This window comes from Fringilla coelebs, assembly GCF_963513975.1.
Source record: "Fringilla coelebs genome assembly, chromosome: 5".
NCBI lineage: Eukaryota > Metazoa > Chordata > Aves > Passeriformes > Fringillidae > Fringilla > Fringilla coelebs.
Window position 1 is genome coordinate 57,120,980 of NC_140033.1, and position 19,831 is coordinate 57,140,810.

A 19,831-nucleotide genomic window follows, 5' to 3' on the forward strand; every position below is an offset into this window, starting at 1 on the left:
CAGTTTCATTATTTCCCCCAAGCTGAACATTTTTTTGGATACCTTTCCCTCACTATTCAAGAGAATACATTAAGGTCAGGCTTTGAGAGATGTTGTTGAAAATATTGACCCGGACAGATGAGAGGAAACAAAAGTGACTGAAAGTTAAGAATGCTTTCACTCTTTGCTGGGTACAAGATCTGTACTTTGAAACAAACACCACACAAGGTATTCAAAGAAGAATTTGATTTTTCTAAGCAAGGAACATTGATATTCTTTTTCCCTTCCTAGTAGGAAATAGGAAGAGACTTTTATTATGGTCTGCAATGATGGCTGGGTTTACTTTTGATCTTTTCATTCTTCAGCTCCAAGCCCATATCTATGAGAGCACTGTGGTGAATAAAGAGGCAAGCCTAATCCAGGTTAGTTGCTTTTACTTCATTACTGATGAAAACCACACAATCACAGAATGATTTGGGTTGCAAGGGTCCTTAATGATACTTTACTCCAACCCCCTGCCATGGGCAGGGGCAGCTTCCACTGGCCCAGGTTTCTGCTCTGTACTGGTGGGATGATTTGTAAAAAGGCAAGGCAGTAGTATTCACTGTGGCACTTTGATTTCTACTCTTCTCCCACTGCAGAACCTGATCCTATAAATGGCTTCAAAGTAGGCGAGCTCTACTTTGGGACCTGCCTATGAGTCAGCATAATTAGAGGTTTCAGGATTTTGCTTGCCTTTTTTTTTTTTTTTTTAATCACAACTTATTAAAACAAACTTGCAAACTTCAGACAAAATGTCCAGAAACTTCTAAAGGCTACTTTGTTCAGCAGGGACCTACAGAAGGCCCTTCCCTTCATGTCTTTTATTGAAATCGTTTGTGTCAAATTAGGAATTGACCTGGAGCCCAATAGAAAAAGAAATTTTTCCTTTTATTGTTGAGGTGCAATTATCTAGGCTCCACTGAGGACTGAACATTTCAGATGTTTTTAAACATGCATTTTATACTAGAAAACAAAGCTAGAAGACCATACAAATGTGCTGGCATTCTCTGGAGTCATGAATTATGCAAAGAGCTTTCCATGCCGGTGGAGTTTGTACTTAGCAAACATGCTATAAATCTCCTGATAAAATATTTGACTATTGGGCTCCCTGCAAAGTGACTGCAGCTAAATTCAAATAGTAAAAAAGAGAGCTGAACTTTTGTGTAATCCAGCTGATAACTTTGTATTGAGTGTTTTAATAGTTTTGGTTTGGTTGGTTGTTTTTCCAGATGCAGCTTAAGGGCACAAGTTTATTAATAATCTTTTTTTTAAAAAGTAGCTTTCAGTTTCTCCTACTTGAATGATTCAAAGCTCATGTGAGCTCTGTAGTATCTTTTTATTTCAACAAGATTCTCTTAGTCTATTGACTAAGCGGGGATTTTGAAAGTAGACTGCTAGATTACATGTGGATAAATGTGAGTGGTTGGAATAATTTTGAAGAAACTGGCATGGAAACTTGTTGGCATTAGGATAATCTGGTTCTATAACCTTACTTTTCCTGCCTAGCTTTCTGTACACTTCATCTCCTTCAAATCCCTCAATGATTTTTAAAGACAGAGTAGGAAGAACTCATAAAAGTGTGAGAGGACAAGAGCTCCTACTCTAATTTCCTATTTTCTCTAATAAACTCTCTGCTGTCTGTGCAATGTCTCTTATTGGAATTGTATTGGCATAACCTGACTGGAGCTAATTGCTAAGAAAGGTGATTCTTCTACCAATTCCTCAGTCCTGCCATGAGGGCTGACTCTTTTTCAGCCTTCCTGTTAGGTTGTGTTTAATCTACAGAGTGCTACACTCTAATAATGAAAAACAAGTCAACTTGAAACATTCAACTTGAGTGAAGGGTGAGTTGGGATTAAAACTCCTGCTGGCATATAATGTAGGTCATATTTTAAATTAAAGCTAGAGTGCTTCTGTCTAGTTTAATCTGTTGGACCTGAAACCAGGTGAGTAATATGGGAAAGTACAACACCTGGAAAAGAGGGTTTGTCTCCTTTATTTCAGAATTTATGTGGGAGAGGTCATCTGAGTGCTTTCTATTAGTTAAAATTCAAGGTAGCTTGCTATATTCTTTTAAATTCACTACTATTTTTGTCATAATCAGCTTGCTGCTCAACCTAAACCATATCTTTTACTGCTGTGATGGAGGATGGAATATAATTTTTTTTGTTGTTCTTTTCTCAACAATCTGCAGAAGGAGCAGGACATCAAGGAGCTCAAGTTAACCATTGTGGAGTGTTCCTCGATCATAGAGGTATGAGCTGGGTTGGGTTTGGACTGTGCTGGTTCTGCATGGCAAAGTCAGCCTCTCACCAAACCCCACACATGTTTCAGACACTGAGGGCTGAAAAAAATAAACTGCTGGAGAACATCCAACACATGCAGCAAGAGCTGATCTCGTGAGTATTGTGGCCAAATCCCAGGAAAGGCAGTTCATCAGAAGTCCAAAATAGACTGATATGTCATTTTTTTTCCCTCCTTCTTTTAGGAATGGGTTGAGTTTCCCATTGTTGTATAAATTTAACAGCAATATTCCTGAAGGGACACGCACACTGCACTGTGAACTGGAGCTTGCAGAGTCTTCTGAGGTATGGATTAAACCTTGAATTAATCTCTTCCCAGTTGTCTTGCATCAGCAGAGGCAGAACAAAGCTCATTGCCAGTTTATGATTAGATAACTCCGGAATTTGAAGCCATTAATCCTAGCATGTAAACACAGAATGAGAAGGTTGCAATATTGTTCCAAGCACCTTGGAGAAAGTCCAAAGAAGAGCAAGCAAAACACTTGTAGATATAAAATATTTGCTCATAGTATCCTAGAATGGCCTGGGTTGGAAGGAACCTTAAAGGTCATCCAGTTCCAACCTCCCTCTGCTCTACCCAGTAGATCTGGAGGAACTTGGGTCATGCATTTAGCTGGCAGAAGAACAGATGGATGGGAGAAGATATCAGTTTTCCAATATATAAAGGTTTTTATGCATCAGAAAGTAACTGACAGTCTGCTTCTTGTGCTGCCTACACCAGACATGAACAATGATCCTTTTTCAGTTGTGAAAGAGGAGACTTCTTTTTCTTTGAAGTTGACTGTAGTGAGAAAGGAAATTCAGCATTAGAGTGAGCATCTTGATAAAGTTGTTGAGTCCTAATCTCATGTACTGTTAAGAAACTCTGATAAGCATCTCTGATGGCAACCCAAATATATTTAAATGAATAAAATAAGTTATTTATGTAAATAGAAAATAATGATGAGACTAAAATACTTTAATCAGAATTATTTACTTATGACTACTTGTACAGTGCCCTAGCTATTAAACCAATAATTTCCAAGCTAATGATTGTTAAATAGAATTTGTTATTACTTACCGATGTTGGTGATCATGGACAAAGCTTTTGTTCAGCTTTGTGGAGTGACTTTGAGGCGGTGCTCCCACTTGAGGGATCTCCACACACACCCTGCTAGAAGGGGTGTGTCAGAAGCCCTGACTTTAAAAAAGTGGGGCTGAGTTTTTCTGGTATAGAGTGATTGACTGTCAGATCTTTCCAGGCCAGCTGTGCCAGCTCAGCTGGGTCCTTTGTCAGGAGCTTCTCCTGCCACTTCCTCACTGGTGCCAGTTTTTGTCAGGAAACATTGTTCTTCACATCCTCAGGAGTTTTAATTTTGGGATCAGGGAATCAGGCTGGTCTCTGTATTCTCCAGCACCAACAGCAGCATGATCCACCACTGATAATTTTTGCAAGCAGGGTATTGCTGAAGTTGTTTTACACCACTTCAGGTGGAGCATCCTGCTACAATAATGGCTTTGGTTCTGACTTTAAGGTGAGCTATCCTGTTCCCTATTCCTTAGACAATCCATGGAGTCCCATCCTTCCCTGTGTGCAGCACAGCTGACAGAGATGCTGCCGAGTGATTTCCGCTTACATTTGTACAAGGCGCATTTGCGAAGGGTTAGCGCGTGTAGCAACAACAACAAAACTGTACAAATAGATGAAAACTTCAGGCCCAGGAAGGAGAGGGAGGCTTGGCTAGGCAGCTTTGAAGAGTTAGGTATCATCCTATATTGCAGCTCCCCAGAGCCCCAGTGAGTCACTGTGTTTGCCCTTCAAATGCTGCAGAGACACGATTCCTCCGAGTCACCTGCAAGGAAGGGCTCTGCTTACTCATCACTTGGAAACGACTCCTCTGAATAAAGATAACTAATTACTGATTTCCTCTTGCCTACCCTGGCATGGATATTTACACTGGATCACTCAGCAGCTTAGCTGGCTTGCTTTCTTTTTATTTTTTTAAATCCTCATTGATGTGATGGTTTTGAAAAAGTTTTTCCAAGCCTCAAGTTTTGGTAGCTCTGACCTTCTGGTAAATAGAGAGCAGGGGTATTTCAGGAAAGTCTAAATGTCACTGCTGCTGGTTTGCAATAAGGGGATGTCAAAACAAACTAGCTGGCTCTTCCATCTCTTCAAAGATTATCAGGACTGAACGGGCATCCCTGGATGAAACACTGGACCGTGAAGTGCTGCTTTTGCTTCAGGGGTCTGAATATGCAGGAGAAAAATTCAAGGCCATCATGAAAAACCTGGTCAGTAGCAAAGCTTATGTGGATAAGGGTGCTGTCTTTGATCAGCAATTTAATTGGGAATTCTCCAGGCATTGATAATCAGATAGTTTGCTCCTTTTGGAAAAATAAGAACGGCTTGAGATTGGAGGGGGTCATAGTTTAACAAGATCACTTGGCACCTACCCTAGCACTAATTTTTATCCTGGGTAATTCTGGGCAGAGTTGCAGATGAGCACTAAAAGTTATGGAGTTTGGGGAGGTTGTTTTGGGGTTTATTTTCTTTTTCAGCAAGAGGAAGCCTCTGAAGCAGAGGAGCTTGTCATGGCTTCATTAGAATGGGTAAAAGATCCTGATGAAGACATGCAACAGGCCTGGGAAAGAAAACTTGTGGTGAGTAACTTCTTCTCTGAAGCATTTAGTGAAACAGGGGGGCTGTGCAAAAACTTCAGGTGGGTATCTTGCTTCTGCATGCTGTGTGTGTTTATTACTGGAGATCAGAGTCCGTCTCTGACTCAAAGGTGGCTGCATGGAGAAAAATACCTTCTTTACTGGGGTTTTTTGAGGAGGAAAAAGATGGTTGCTGTTCATTTACATGCTCTTCCTGACTTGTCTTGTGCAAGAGCTCCCTTAGTTAAAATTCTGCTTGAAGGAAAGGGGAGATGAACCAAGTCAAAAAGCAAAGGAGGCTTTATAACCAAATTCCCAAATCAAAACCTCCATAGGGTTTATTTTGTTGTAAAAGGCGAAGAGTTCTGTTTTTACTGGGTATATTCCACAGGAAAAATTTCAACAAAACCTTGTTTTACAACTTAATCTTGCACAATGTATTTCTTCTACTCCTCATACCTCTGGTGAGGCTTGCAAGCACAGACTTTTGCTCAAGGTACTGGTAAAAATGTCTTCCCTGTGTAGTGGCAAGTGCCTGTGGACGCAACAAAACACTTTTGTTCCCTCCTCCTCTCCCCTGTAACAGCACAATTTCTGAAATTTCCATGCATCTTATTGGATGTGAGTTTTTCTCTAACCTGCTCCTTTCTGCTGCTCTGTTGTTAGGAATGCCCTAACACCCCAAGCTGTACAGTAATGCTGTTTTCCAGCTCCCTAATGGATGTCAAACCCCACAATTCCTCTCCCTTGGGTGACAGCAGGTGCCACCAGGGGATGTGCTGGATGAGGTTGTTGCTCCTTTGGGGAGAAAACTGCTCTTTTTTTCTCTAGTGCTGCAGAATGGTGTAGCTGGGCCTCTTGATGCTTCCTGGGCTGGGCTGGAGCAGTCACAGGGGCCATCCAGTCCTGGAGCCAGGTTTTTTATCATTTTTCTTCAGCTAAATCCTGAAACCTTCTTCTCCTTAGAGAAGGTGCAATCATCTCACTCTCTTCACCCAGATGTGACTTTGGGCAGACTCTAGCAAACTGCTGGCTCAGGAATTGCTATTTGCTTTTTGATCTTGACTGGAAAGCTCCTCCTGCAAAGCTGTCAGAGCTGAAAAATGCTTCACAAGTTACATTCACCTTGGGATCATATTCCTGTTAAACATGTGAAGCTAAAAACTTTTGGTGTGGGGGTTGGAGTTGATTGTGGCCAGTGAATCCTATTCTGGCTCCTAAAGAGCGATGGATTTGGAAACTGAGTTAACAGAGGATCAAGAAAGAAAAAATCCTTTAAAAATCAAAGGTCCCATCCTTTAGGGTCCCATGGGGGATGAGAAGTGACTTAATGTCAAAAATTATCTTTACCTAGACAGAACAAGCTGGGCATGTGTGAAATTTTGTGCATGCAGCTGAGCACCAGTAGATCAAAAAAAAAAGGGAGAGAGATTCAAAGTAGCTGCTTCCAGCCTCAGAGGAAGTGCATGGTCCAAGGTTTAATTAGCTGGTTAACAAAAGTTATCACTGGAAGCCTTGCCCACCATTTCTTATGAAATTTATTATGGACATACTTTGCTGGGGTTTAGTGTTTTCAAAAACATTTTAAAGGATATTAGACATAAAGCCAACTTGAAGTGTGCATATATACATATATCTAAGCATATATAGTGGCAGCACAATATTTTTCACCCTTCTGCTGGGAGATAAGACTGGTACATGTGCCCTGATAAGCCTGTACCACTTAAGTGTCAAAATGATGGTATTTGTATGAGTGAGTGCTGCCTGCCTTGGCTGAGGAACAGACCCTCAGGATGTGGGCAGTTGCACATGGTCACATCCCATGTCATTCTAGGAGCCCTATCAGCAAAAACTGCCTTTTTCTTTTTTTTTTTTTTTCCTTTTTTAAAGCATGATACTTGATGTGCTATTTTTTATTTTAATTTGAAGCTCATGAGCATCAGACTCCAACATGCAAGCAGCTAATGTGTTCTGTATTTGTAAGATTGATGTTTTCCCTTTGGAATTGGTGCAAAATCCCAGGAATATAAACTTCATTCTTTCCTGACCTCTGTTTGACTCTCATTAAGCATTCTTTGAAAGCTGAGGGCACTCTTTCATGTGTTCAGTTGAGAAAGGTCAGAGAGAGAGCACTGGATTCCTCTTCTCAGGACTTTATACTGCAAGTCACTGTTCATAGAAATAGAGCTCAGTCTTACCTAACCCTTAATTTTTACCCTTTTCCCTCCTACAAACCAGAGGTAAATCTAAAAGCCTTTGTGGTGGGGATCATCTCTGGCACAGATCATCTGTTAAGCATGTATGGCAAACAGGTTTTATTGGTTGTTGGTTATTTCGTTAATTTTGCTGTAATACCAACTCTATTTGGTACCAGTGGACTCGGCTGTACTTTGAGGGAAGGGCTGCAGCAGCCTAAATTATCAATTCTAGAGCTTCCTGTGAGATGATCTTTATTAAAACTTCCTCTTAAGAGCTATGGGTTTTATTGCTGTCTCTGGGCACCTTGCTGGTGGAGTTTTATCTTTACTCTGATAGTGTGGGATGTAGGTGATGATATTAATTGGTAGAGCAGGGAACTCAATTCTCACCATGTCAATTAAGGCTCTGGCTCTGCTCCTCCTCTAACCACATGGCAACTTCAAAATTCCACAGGCCCTCAAGCAAGAATTAGGAGAAAAAAAACATCTTTGGATCCAGAAACTCCAGCTTTTGGAAAAATGCAATGAGTCCTTAGACAAGGATTTTATTCGAGTGGCAGGCAACCTGAGGAGAGCCAAGACAGAACAACTTCACCTAAGGAAAGAGCTCTCTGCTAGGTACCCCTTCAAAGCATCTGTCTTTATTTTGGAGGGGAGGTTGGGTTTTGGGTTGGTGGTTTTTTTTTGGTCTGATTTGGTTTTGGGGGTTTTTTCCTGGTTGCTTAGCTGTTTAGTATCTTATTTTGGGGTGGGTTTTTTAGTGGAACAAAGTCTACTGATTTCTCAAGATTGCTTTTTCACAGAGGAAATGGTCTTCTGTTTTAGAGAGTGGATCTGGTTTTAGCACAAGGTCTGCACTGTGTGGGAGTTAAGGTTTGTGAGTGAACTGATGTACAGCCTTGAAGGTGTCTTTGAAAACTCCAGGGACACCACAGACCGAGAAGTTAAAGCATGAGGGCACTGCCTATTGAGCAGGTGTAGCCCTTAAAAAAATTCTGCTGGGTTTGTGTGAAGCAGGAGAGCTGTTAAATATCTGTCTGAAGGTATTTTTGCTTTGGGATACAGTTGCTAGGCTCAGGGAAGACAATATCTCAATTTCCCAAGGGCGTAGCTTCAATGAGTTGTCATGAAGTACAAAAATGTAACTTTTTTGGCATTTGACTCCTTCTATGAGTTGTGATCTCAGGAATAGGATCATAGAATGGCCTGGGCTGAAAAGGACCTTAAAGATCATCCAGTTCCAGGACACCTTCCGCTATCCCAGGTTGCTCCAAGCCCCCTCCCTGGGTTTGGGATATTCCTAGGGCTTGGCAGCCCTGAGAGCCGATGCCTGACTTACCTTCCACTGAACCACCTATTGCAGGCTCTCCCTCCATCTGGAAAAGAGCTGATAAAAAAACTGGTGGCTTGGTTTCTTAAAGCTGTCTCTATCAAAATTGTGATGAAAGCAACAACAACAAAAAAAAAAAAACCCAGAAAACCCTGAAGTGAGTTAGGGAGGAAATGGGCAAGGGTTTCTGCAGTGGAAAAGAAGGGTTTTATTGAACACTATCCTCTTTAGCACCAGTTCTGATGGCATCTGCTTGCTGGCAAATGAAATTCCCTCTCAAATGTATAGAAATCAATCCAATGAAGCAGTAATAGCTCCTGGGTATCTTTTTCTAGAATGACTACCTCTATATCTAATCACTATTTCTCCCAAACCCTGAGGAAACACATTCTGTTGTCCAAAAGCTTGCCCCACTGAGCTTTTGCTTCTTGACAGTTCTCTGGTGATTCCCCTGTGGTACCCAGAAATGTTACAGAAAGCCTTTATCCCCTTCCTGCTGTTAAAAAAAAAAAAGGTGTCTGATTCCCTGGTGCTGGATCCTGGGGAGCTGCAGTGTGTAACAGCTGGCTTTTGGTGTGTGTCCCAGCCACCAGTGTGTGTCACCTCCCAGGCCAGCCTGCTCTGAAATGTCATTAATGGGTTGTGGTTTGTGCTCTCTCTCGCTCCGCAGCCAGCACGAGATAGAAACTGCCAAACAGCTACAAGAAGAAATTGCTGGCCAGGCAGAAGCCCTGTGTTTAGAGCTGCAAAAAGCCACCAAGCAGCTGGAGGATGCCAGCAAGCACGTAAGGGGCAGCCCAGTTCCCTCCTTGTGGGGCAGCAGGAGCTGCCAGGGGCCACGTCCGACACGCGGCCGCCCTTGGGAAGGGAGTCGTGCGTTCGAATGGTGTGCCTCCCTGCAAAAGTGGAACCAGCAGAGGAAGTAAAATTTGAGGGGGTGGTGACAACAGTTTGCTGATGAAAGAGGCAGCATTGCATATTTGTGGTGGCTTAAAAAAAAAAAAAGAGAAAAGAGGGAAAAAAAAGGCACCCAAAAATAGCTTCCATACACAGTCCACCCCAACGTAAAAATGCAGAAGTTCAGAGGGAGCTTTATCACTTCCTGAGAAAGAACAGATGCAGTTTGGTTTCATTTACATGAACTGTAGAGCCTCCTTGTGCTAGCCAGGCTGCTCTATTTTATTTTTTTTTTATTCTTTTTTCCCTAAATATTGTTTTGTGCTTAGGCGGAGGATCAAGTTGAAGCATTTCACTCTGCTCGTGAAGAAGCAGCATCCTTGAAGAGCAAGTTGGAGGAAGCCATTTCTGAGCAGCAGAAGCTCAGGGATGTGAATGCAGCTTTAGCAAGCACTTGCCAATTGCTTCAGGAGAAGGTGGAAGACCACAAAAGTAAGTAACTCCTGGCAATGTGCCAGCATTCACTTTTTGCATGGGCAAGTTCTTCGGGGTTTAGTTACATCAAGGGAAAACAGGACTGAGCTGCAGGTCATCCAGTAAAATGCTCTGTGGAGTCTTGCTCGTTGTTTTGGGATTTCCCCCCCCCCTTTTTTTCTACTTTTCCTTCTCCTTGAAGAGATCTGCCGCTATCTGAGCTGAGAAGCAGGTGGGATCCTAAGGAGTGGGTGTTGGGATCCACCAAAGCTTCAGAAGCTCCCAACAAAAGCCCCAGCCCTAGGAGGGGGGATTAGTAATTCCACAGATGGCACAGGTACTCCTTTACCAAAAGTGCTGTTCCCCACCTTGTGCCTAACAAAGCCATCCCTCTTTCTTAAGCTTCCTGAACTTGATTTTTGTACCTTCTGTGCTCTGTGTGTTGGTTGGGCTTGCTCTGTTTTTGACTAGCTGTGTGGTGTTAGGCTGCTCTCTTCAGTGGAAAGCAATCCTGTCACTGCCTTGTACACGTGCAACTTCTGCCACAGAGCCATGGAAACTTCATATTGCCTCTATCTTACTTCCTGACATCAGCACCTCAACCTGGGCAATTAAATAATGCCGAGGTCTGAATCCAGGACACAGGGCCTTTTTCTTTCCTAACCCTGGAGTCTGATCACTTTCTTAGAGAAAAGGGATTTGACTGATCTAAGCCCTCTGAACGTTTTGCCCTCAGGCACACAGATACCATATATGCTCAACAAATATGTGTGCATTGCAAACAGCTCCATGTGAAACCACAGTTTGTCTCACCAGAAAAACTCCCTGGGACCCTTTGCTTTAACTCTAAGGCACAACTTTGCACTGATATGGCAGAAACACCCCCAAACTGTGCTTGCCCACCTCTGACCAGTGTTTTGGTGTGGTTTGTATGCGTGTGCTCATGTTGCTTTCATGCTTCCCACAAACTATGCAGCTGCTGTATTTTGCTCTTAGCAAGAGGTATGACAGTGGAAATAGTTTGTCATTTTCCAGCTCTGAATAGATGAAGCTCTCCTGTGAAGTGAGTTTGAGTAGATCAAGAGAGAAACCCAGATATGTAAAACTGGTGCCACTGTGACTAAACCACCACAGCCCCACCCCCAAGAAAAAGTCAACCCCCAAAGAAACACCACCACCCTGAAAACGGCTAGGACCTTGGCTTTAAATTACTCCAGTTACTTTACAGAAATCTTTCTGTAGATAAACAAACAGCCAGGTGTGGAGAGACTTTGCACAGCATTATGAAGAACAGGGCTGACAAACAAGGCTGGCACTGAAGAAAAGAATAAAAATGCTTTATATTGGTTCCTTTAGAAAGGCAGACAGGTCTGGTGCCTCTTCTGACTGAAGGGCTGGGCTGTGGTCTCCTCCCCACCTACCCATTCCAACCCCCTGCTTCCCCCCACCTGCACGGTAAGAGGGAAAAATGCTTCTAAATGCAAAGCCCGTGGACTTTACAACTTCTGTACAGGATGTCAGGTGGAAAGGACAAATATTTTTCTTCCCCTAAGCTGTAAGTGAAGGATGTATTCCCACAGGGAACTGTGGCATCCTAGCACTAATGATGTGGGGGAGCATTGCCCTTGATTTGCAGGTGAAAATGTCCAGTGTTTTCTGTTGCAGGCTTAACCAGACTAATGCAAACCACAATAAATTCTAGTAAGGACTAGTTAGAGATGCTGTAGCATTGGATTGCTTGTTATCAAGTTGTTAGGAGCCCTGTTAGACTTGTAAATGTCTCTTCATAGCAACTGCTAATGCCCTGAGATGGGAACTGCTGCAGAGGCGTCTCTGTGAATTGCTGTGCCAGGTATGGTGCCCTTTGCTGGGAGCAGGAAAGGTGGGCTCGCACAGGGAGGGCTCTGGTGGAAGGACAACACAGCTGAGACCAGCTGCAAACAATTTGGCAGCACCTGGTATCTTTTCTAACACGTACCTTAGTTGTATGTAAAAATCTGCACGTTATTTTCCTTACTCAGCCTTCTGGAAGAAATGTGTCAGGTGTGGTGTTGGTCTTCACTGTGAGCAGTTGTTGTGATTGTGTCAAAAGGGGCTGAGGGAAACCATCCCTGAGGTACTGGTGGTGATTTTTGTCCCACTCTGCAGACAGGCTTGAAAACGAATGTTTAAAATCTCATAACGTAAGGTTTTTTTCAGTATCCACACCCTGGAATAGGCAGTGAAACAGTTATTAACTTTGTGGCCCTCTGTGGAGAAATACATTGGAAATTACATAACTCTGGAGTGCTTTGCTTTGAATAAAATTACTCGCTTCAACTTTGGGAGGGGGTGGAGGGGGAAACATTGTGGAGAGACTTTTTCCCCAACTGGCTCTAGTAAGGAATGCTATAGGTCAGGACCTGAGCACTCTGGATTCAGCACAGACCAACAAGGTATTTAACAGCAAACAGATGGTCCAGAAATGTCCCCTAGGCTGTGACAGGGACATCAGAGGAGCAGAGTCAAAGCTGGGCCATCTGCACATGAATAAAACTTGTATTTGTATGTAAGGATCTGCAGAATTAAAGGCTGAAAGTAGCAAGGGGAAACAGCTGCAGCATTCTGCAGTTGCAGTTTTGCAACTGGTAGCTGCAAGTAGTTTAGCTGGAAAGATAAAGTTGCCTTTTGCTCAGAATCAGTGGTGTAAGTGGTGTAGTGCTCCTTCTCCTTTTTTTTTTTTTTTTTTTTTTTTGTTGGGTTTTTTTCCTTACCTGCCTGACTTAAACTCTCTCTCTATTACAACAGTGCTGTGCAGAGTTGGAGTCTGACTATGCTCTGCTGCCCACGGTAGGTGAACACGTAAAAGGGAAGGTAAGTGTGCTTGCTGTGATCATTGCTGAGCCTCTTCAAATGGGATGCTGGCTTTATTTGGGTGGGGGTTTTTAGTTCATTGCCTCAGGGAAATGAATAACGCTCCTCATGAGAAACTTTGAGTTAAACATTTATTAAAAATACTTTGTGATCAATATCTCTGTAGTGCATGCAGGTGTTTACAGCCGTACAAAAACATATTCCAAACTTTATTGCAAAGCTGGGTTCCGCTGCCTCTGAAGTGCAGCACACACATGTGATAAATTCCTTTTTGGGAAGGACCAGAGTCTGAAGATGGCACTTCTTCCTATTTATTTTTGGTTTTTCATTGCTGAAGCAGCATTACGTCCAAAACAGCTCTGCACCTGTTGTTTCAGAAGTTTTCTCAGATGCCATCTTCAAATGACACTTCTTGGCTTAGCTGAAATAGTGTGTTTTGGATTATTTTTTTTTTTCCTTTTTCCCCCCTTTATGGAATTTGAGTGGCTACTTTGGTTCTCCTCTCAGGCTCATCTTGCCTGGTTTTGTAGGATTTATCTCCAGACCCAGCTTGAGCCAACACATTTTGTTGCAAGTGTAAAGTTTCATTATCCTGCCTCTTCCTGTAACTGTTCTGCCCATTAAAGATATGAGCTCTTCTGCTTTTCTAGACAAAAAAGCCACAGAAGATGTATTTGTGTAGCTGTTGGTGTTACATTATGCAGATGCCTGCGTGGGGGGAGTTGGTGGCATTAATGTATTCAGTGCGGTGGAACAGCAGCACTTCTTATTTTTTCAATTAGCAGCTCCACTGCTCCAAAAGACCATGGAATGAAGGACCCACATCGTACTCTGACTTTCCCTGGGCACTGCCCTCGGGTGCTTCACACTGGCACAACTCCCCTCTGCTAGGTAAGACCTGGTAGTGTTGGATATGTGTCTTTCACCTGAAATATAGGAGTCGACAGAACAGTCTCAGTAGTGCTGGGTGTGCTGCTGGAGTGTGGAAAATCTGTTGTAGGCTTTAACCTCATTCTGCACATAACCCAGGAATCTGAGCCACGATTACAGTGCTTGCAGTGGAAGGCCTGAAGAGGTGGCTATGTGTCAACCTGACAGACAGTTCCCAAATCTTCAGGAACTATTGGTATAAATCATACATCCCAGAATATTCCTGATAGGATACTTGTCAGTCTGGACCCAGAGGGTGTGAGTTCTGTTCTTCCCATTCCCTCTGACAGCCACATCCTGGGGTGTTCTGCTCCTTGGCTGTTGAGCTGAGGGCAGTCCTGGTTTAGCAACCTGAGCAGTAACAGAGATACTGAGAATAAAATGAGAGTGAGAGGATGGTTTGGGGAGGGACTTTAAAGATCAGCTAATTCCATCCCCCTGCCATGGGCAAGGACACCTGCCACTAGCCCAGCCTGCTCAGACCCCATCCAGCCTGGCCTTGGACACTGCCAGGGATGGGGCAGCCACAGCTTGGGGCAGCCTGTGCCAGTGTCCACTCAGCCTTCTCTTCTCCAGGCTGAACCCCACCTTTCCCAGCAGATTATACTTGTTGCTTTTTTCTGCACTCCTGAGCTGTTGGAACTTCCCTGCAACTCTCAAGCCTCATGGGGATCAAAGGCAGCCACTGACAACCATGCATTGCAGAGTTGCAGGGTGCTGCATTTGGGATTTCACACACAAGCATTTCTCTCAGCAGTGAGCTGGTACCACACAGAGGCTCTTCTCACACAGACTGTACATGTTCAAGTGTCATTCCAGGCATTATTGATGGGAATGGAAGCAAATCTTTGCTACATGTGCTCTCAATCAGAGCATTCTGCTACTCTGAGAGGGTTGTTTCAGTTTGCCAAACTCTCCATCTACAGAACAAGTTGAGGCCACACAACCAAAGCCCTTCTTACCAAGATTGAAGTTGCCTTTTTATAAATCTCTGCTTGGTGGGCCTGCTTATTGATTATTTTAGAGTTAGTCAAAAAAAATTACTTGTAACTAAATCAAACTTTGCCAAGGACCATCTCTCTTCATGCTTGTCCTTCTTACCAGATGCTCTGACCTTGGAGACCTCCTGCCCAAATAACCCTCCTGGGCACAGCTGGGACCAGCCTTGCAGGCAGAGCTCTGGCAGCTGCACCTTGGAGAGCTATGATGTGGGACACGTGTCCAGCTCAGCTGTGACATCAGGAGAATGCAGGTAAGGTGATGTATTAACCTTTTTGGGGTGAAGGGGGGAAGAGTCAACAGGGTCTAGCAGATTCCATGTGCTGGGTTCAGCCACAGGGCCATCCCTTAGAGGGAATACTGGACACCTGGTGATCAACCCACAGGGATCCAGGGCAGCACTTTGCTTCTGTTCACAGCTACCAGAATTCTTTACTGGAACTGCTGGTAACCAGCCAAATACTCTGATGGAGTTTCTATTTCATGCTGGAGAAATGAGACGTGATTTAGGCATTCTTGTCTATCTTCCGTGTTTAATTCTGATTTAACAATTAGCACAAATTTAACAATTGGTGTTCCTATTAGGTGCCAAAATCCTATTGTCTTTGAGAAGTCACTTTTCTTCTTTTGCAGAGCTTAGAGCAGGAATTCTGAGGTCCTTGCCTATCAAGCTGCCTCCTTAGATCTTTAAAATAGAGATTGAACTGCTTGAGATTATGAAAGCCGAAGTGAATTGCAGTGAATATTTTAAAAGATGAGGATGTTCCTGAAGGTGCAGAAGCAGGCAGTCTGCAGCAAGAGACTCAGCAGCTCTCAAAGCATTTGCCACTGGTTTTCTGTAGAATAGTGCAGTGTGGAGGAGGTTGGGAAAAGGACTGGTGGTGGTTCTTGCTGTTTGGGGGAGGAGGGATTGATGTTGGTGATGAATTTTTCCTTCCCTAAGAGACCAGCTGACTGACTGCACAGAGAGTAGTGACTTCAGTTGTTATGTGCTTAAGGAAAATGGGCATTCTATCTCTCTGTTGTTTGGGCAATATGCAAATAAAGCCTGTGTTGCCAGGTGGAAAATATGCTCTGCTGATGACTACACTGATGCAGACCTTCCTGTTTCCATTGCAATGATGGACTCTTCACTTGCTGAGGTGAGTGCTGGCTCTGATGCCCGAGATGTGGTTTTGAACAGGCTCGAGCATTTCGTGCCTTGCTCAGACCCAGGTGCAGATGGCTCAGCTCTAAATCAGCACTGCTCCACAGTGGATGGAGCTGGCACCAGTCAGCAGGGTGCTGTGGGGGGTGTTCCCTTCTGTTTGGGCATGTTTCTGCAATACCTCAGTTATAAAACAAAATGTCTTGATGTTTTGGGTCTTGAACACCAAGACCCAAAAACTGGGTCATGCTTTTAGCTGTGGAGTGTTTTAAATGCGGTTTCAAGGCTGGAGACAGTGCTGGTTCTGCAGTAACAATTGGTTCTGCCAGGGAAGAACTGAGTGTTTTCTCTCCTTTTCTCCACCTGCAAGGAGCCACGGGATGCTTCAGTTGGGAGTACTGCCTTTCTTTGCACTTCCTCCCACAGGCACCATGTAACAGCTGAAAAATGCCATCTTTGCTGTAGGGGAGCTTTCCTTCAGCTGGTGTACTCAGCTATGCCTTCACTGCTGCCCTGAATCCTGCACCTACAGCTCTTTGTGGCAGCAGCACAAGAAACTGCAGCTCAGCACACCTGAGCTGTGCCTCAGTCCTCACTGTTGAAGTCTAGACCTCAGCCCCAGCACACAGGGCTCCCAATGAGCTTTACAAACTCCTCTGTTGGTGGGGATGGCGGAGGAATATTGATCAGTGGTTTCTGTGAACCTGGAAATAACCTTTTGGGAGCAAAGAGCAGCCAGCCTCAGGGTGATCCTGCCTGGTGTGTGGTACCTGTGAGTACAGGATGGTCTGGCTGAAGTGGTAAATCAAAGCAGAAAGTCCAGTGTGGGTAGAAAGTAAGAGTGCTGGGGACTCTCTGGTTTCAGCACACTGGGGTAGGGCAGGTGAAGAACTCCCAGCTTGTGCTGCTTTTAAGTGCCCTTAAAGAGGATTCTCTCAAGGGTTCCTACTTTATCCAGTCCTTCTGGAAAGTCACAGCTGTGCAAAGGTGTGTGAAATGTGTGCTTTGTTGCTCTGGGGCATTCTGTAATTCCAGCTGGGTTCAAAAATGTCTTTTTCCCTCCTTGTTAGTACTTTTTAGTATAAGCTTTGCACATGAATGTTCTGAAAGGGGAAAATGACAATGTTTAAGCTTGCCCCAGAGAAAAGGCAAATGGGCTGTGCCCAGTATCTGTTCTAAACACTGGCATGTAGGAAAAGTTGCATATCCTTGTTCAGTACAAAAAGTCTCCCTTATTTTCTTTGGAGTTTTATTACTCTGCAGTTGCAGATGTATTTGAGCAGATCAGAATGTAAGTAACTCAAATTATTTGTGTCAAATCATTATCACCATAGAAGTGCAGGGGCTACTTAATAAAGGACCACTTGAGAGCCAAGTGAAACTTGGGCTTTTTGTTCTTGTTTGGCTTTATAAATGTGGAAGTCATACCACAGCCTGAAAACCAGACAGGTCTTCCAAAAGTTAATGATTGCCTGGGGGGAGTTGTACAAGAGTGTGGCCAGAATTCATGGGCTGAGCTAGAGAACACTTGGGTTTTATGCTAATCAGAAGGGATGGAGGTGGGAGAAGTGAGTAGGGATGGGCTTCAGGATCTTCTGTTTGCTCTTCCTCATTAGAGGACTGTGCCATTCTCCGACATTCTGTGCCAACAGATTTTACTGTGAGGGTGGTGAGGCTCTGGCACAGGCTGCCCTGAGAAGCTGCCTCACCCCTGGAAGTACCCAAGGCTGGGTTGGATGTTGGTCTGAGCAACCTGGGATACTGGAAGATGTCCCTTGGACATCAGTGGTTGGAACTTGATCTTTAAAGTCCCTTCCAACCCAAACCATTGTGTGGTTCTATTTGTTAGGAAATCTAGAATGTCGTGTTTCTCTTTAACTGGGATTTTTTTCCCATTTATGTGGAATCCATGGGAGTGTACAATCCTGGCAGCCAGCTTAGGGTTTTAGAAAACTGAAATGAGGGTTTTCCTTCATTGCAAACATAAATCACTGACCATGTGCCCACCTGGGCAGGTATAGGTAATGTAGCATAATGTATCATTTCAGTTCTAGGTGATGCAAGGGCTTTTCTCTTTGCCTGGGAGCTGTTAGTTTTAAATGCCCTTTAGATTTTCTTTTCTTTCTAACATGATGGTATTCTCCCTCCCAATACTTCTGCAGCTAATAGCCTGAACAAGGCAAATGTATTGCTGCACTTCCTCAACTTAGAGAATTCAAATACCAATAATAAAAATAGCCTGAATTTGCATTAGGGGAAGCATCCACCTGGCTGGGCCAGGGCTGTGCAAGAGCAGTGGAGCTCTGACAGGGCAGGGAGGAGGGAAAAGGCACTTCTAATGCTGGGAGCAGTTGGTCACTCTTAGGATACCTTGGATACCTCCTGTTCTCACTTGCTGGGTTTCCTGTGTCCTCTGAGGGCATTTGAGAGGGGTAGGACAGATCCCAGAACGCAGGCAATCACTCGCTGATGTGGTTTTTCTGTTGTTTCCCCACACACGCTTCAGTAGTGCTTTTGGGTGCTTGCTGTGCAGGGAGCTGTTCGCCCTCCTTCCTCCTCTTCTTGGAGAGAGGAGTGGGTTTGGGCTGGTTTTGTTTTCTGTTCAGCACTTTCCTTCAACAGTGGGTGTAATTCAGCACAAGTCATTACCAGCTTAACCCTTTAAACCTCATCAGTTCCCCCCTGTATTTTCACCCATAAAGAGACCAACCCACCCCAACAAGTGAATGAGCGAGCTGGAGCTTTCCAGGGTGAAATGCAGAAGAGGGATGTTGCACAAATAGCACCTCCCTCGAAATTCAAAGCCTCAAGGGGATATTGGCTTTGTCTGTGATGCGATAAGACTCGGATCCAAAACCACACTGTGGCAACTAGAGGAACATGAGCAAAACTGCCAGCTTTTAATTGCTTTGTTCCTCTGCTGCTTGCACACCAGGGAGGCTTGAGGCCTCTGAAGGGGCTGGGTAATTGTTATATATAATGCTGATGTACAACACAGCACACAAGCGTTCTGAACCATTTGCTTGCTCATGCTGTGACTATTGGTACTTTTATTTGCCTAATGAGTCTGATCCCTACAGCCAAGTGAAGCTCAGTGCAGGTCATTTGTAGGTTTTGGGCTCCAGACCCTGAAATTGGCTCTCTCCTGATGCACAGAGTTAAGATGGAGCAGTGGTGGTGCAGCAACATGTTTGTTGGTCATTGAAGATGCGAGTTAGGAGCCAACCACAGAGTCAGGAACCAAAACACATCTCTGAGTATGCCATTCCTGAGATGGCTTTAGACTAGGGGGTGAAGCTGTGAACTTACCAGCTAGTTCTTCACTGCTGGAATAGTTTAGGCACAGCTGGGAAAGGTCAAGTTTTGACATGCAAGTTTTATACTAGCGTTAACCTTCTGATACTCTTTTCTCTCTCTCTCTAAAGATTGACTGTGCGGAGTCAACACCACCAGCCACGCTGATCACATCCAGGTCAGGTCTTGTGCAAGACTTAAAAGCCTTTATTAAGATCTGTATCCTGTGGATGAGTATCTGAAAGGGTTGTGTTTTGGCAGTGATCACTTAACATCAGCCCAAGAAGCTCTTGCATCCTCAGTGGAAAGCACAGCACCAGTACTGGGTGAGTCCTCAGCCTGGGGCACTGGGAGTCCTGGATGTGCCCTAGGCTGTCTTTGCTGAACAAAGAAAGCTGTGCTGTCTGCTGTCCGGTGTTGCAGGCTGCCTTGTTATGGAGGAAAGATTACCCAAGGGCTTACATGAGAGAGGGGAAGATGTGCCAGCTTCCATGGCAATGGAGACACACAGCAATAAGGAGCCAGCTGCTCCTGTGGCAGGTACAGTGGCTGCTGCACTGGCTGCTGCTCACCCACTGAGGAAACGGTTTGCTTCCAGCACATCTTTGAAGTGAGGAAGCTGAGTAAGAGCAACAACATGAGAATTTTTGTTTTAGCAAGTGTTTTCACCTGCCAGTCCTCTCAAACCTCCGTGAAGCTGAGTAGGAATAAAGTTTTTTACCCCTCTGACCACAGCACTGCAGGC

The 19,831-nt window shown here is 44.2% G+C and overlaps 1 protein-coding gene across 1 annotated transcript in view; it reads left to right on the forward strand.

Annotated features, from left to right (window-relative positions):
• Positions 1–19,831, forward strand: part of IRAG2 (inositol 1,4,5-triphosphate receptor associated 2) — a gene marked incomplete at both ends in the record, with an annotated part of 34,527 nt that overhangs the window by 6,995 nt on the left and 7,701 nt on the right. Inside the window, 17 exons of the mRNA XM_084205793.1 lie at positions 345–401; positions 2,216–2,275; positions 2,356–2,420; positions 2,510–2,609; positions 4,485–4,598; positions 4,866–4,967; positions 7,617–7,780; positions 9,163–9,277; positions 9,719–9,881; positions 11,654–11,715; positions 12,651–12,716; positions 13,499–13,607; positions 14,751–14,898; positions 15,706–15,787; positions 19,194–19,264; positions 19,348–19,412; positions 19,510–19,626. Coding sequence (XP_084061919.1) covers positions 345–401; positions 2,216–2,275; positions 2,356–2,420; positions 2,510–2,609; positions 4,485–4,598; positions 4,866–4,967; positions 7,617–7,780; positions 9,163–9,277; positions 9,719–9,881; positions 11,654–11,715; positions 12,651–12,716; positions 13,499–13,607; positions 14,751–14,898; positions 15,706–15,787; positions 19,194–19,264; positions 19,348–19,412; positions 19,510–19,626 — 1,660 coding nt within the window. The remainder of the gene's footprint in view (positions 1–344; positions 402–2,215; positions 2,276–2,355; positions 2,421–2,509; positions 2,610–4,484; positions 4,599–4,865; positions 4,968–7,616; positions 7,781–9,162; positions 9,278–9,718; positions 9,882–11,653; positions 11,716–12,650; positions 12,717–13,498; positions 13,608–14,750; positions 14,899–15,705; positions 15,788–19,193; positions 19,265–19,347; positions 19,413–19,509; positions 19,627–19,831) is intronic.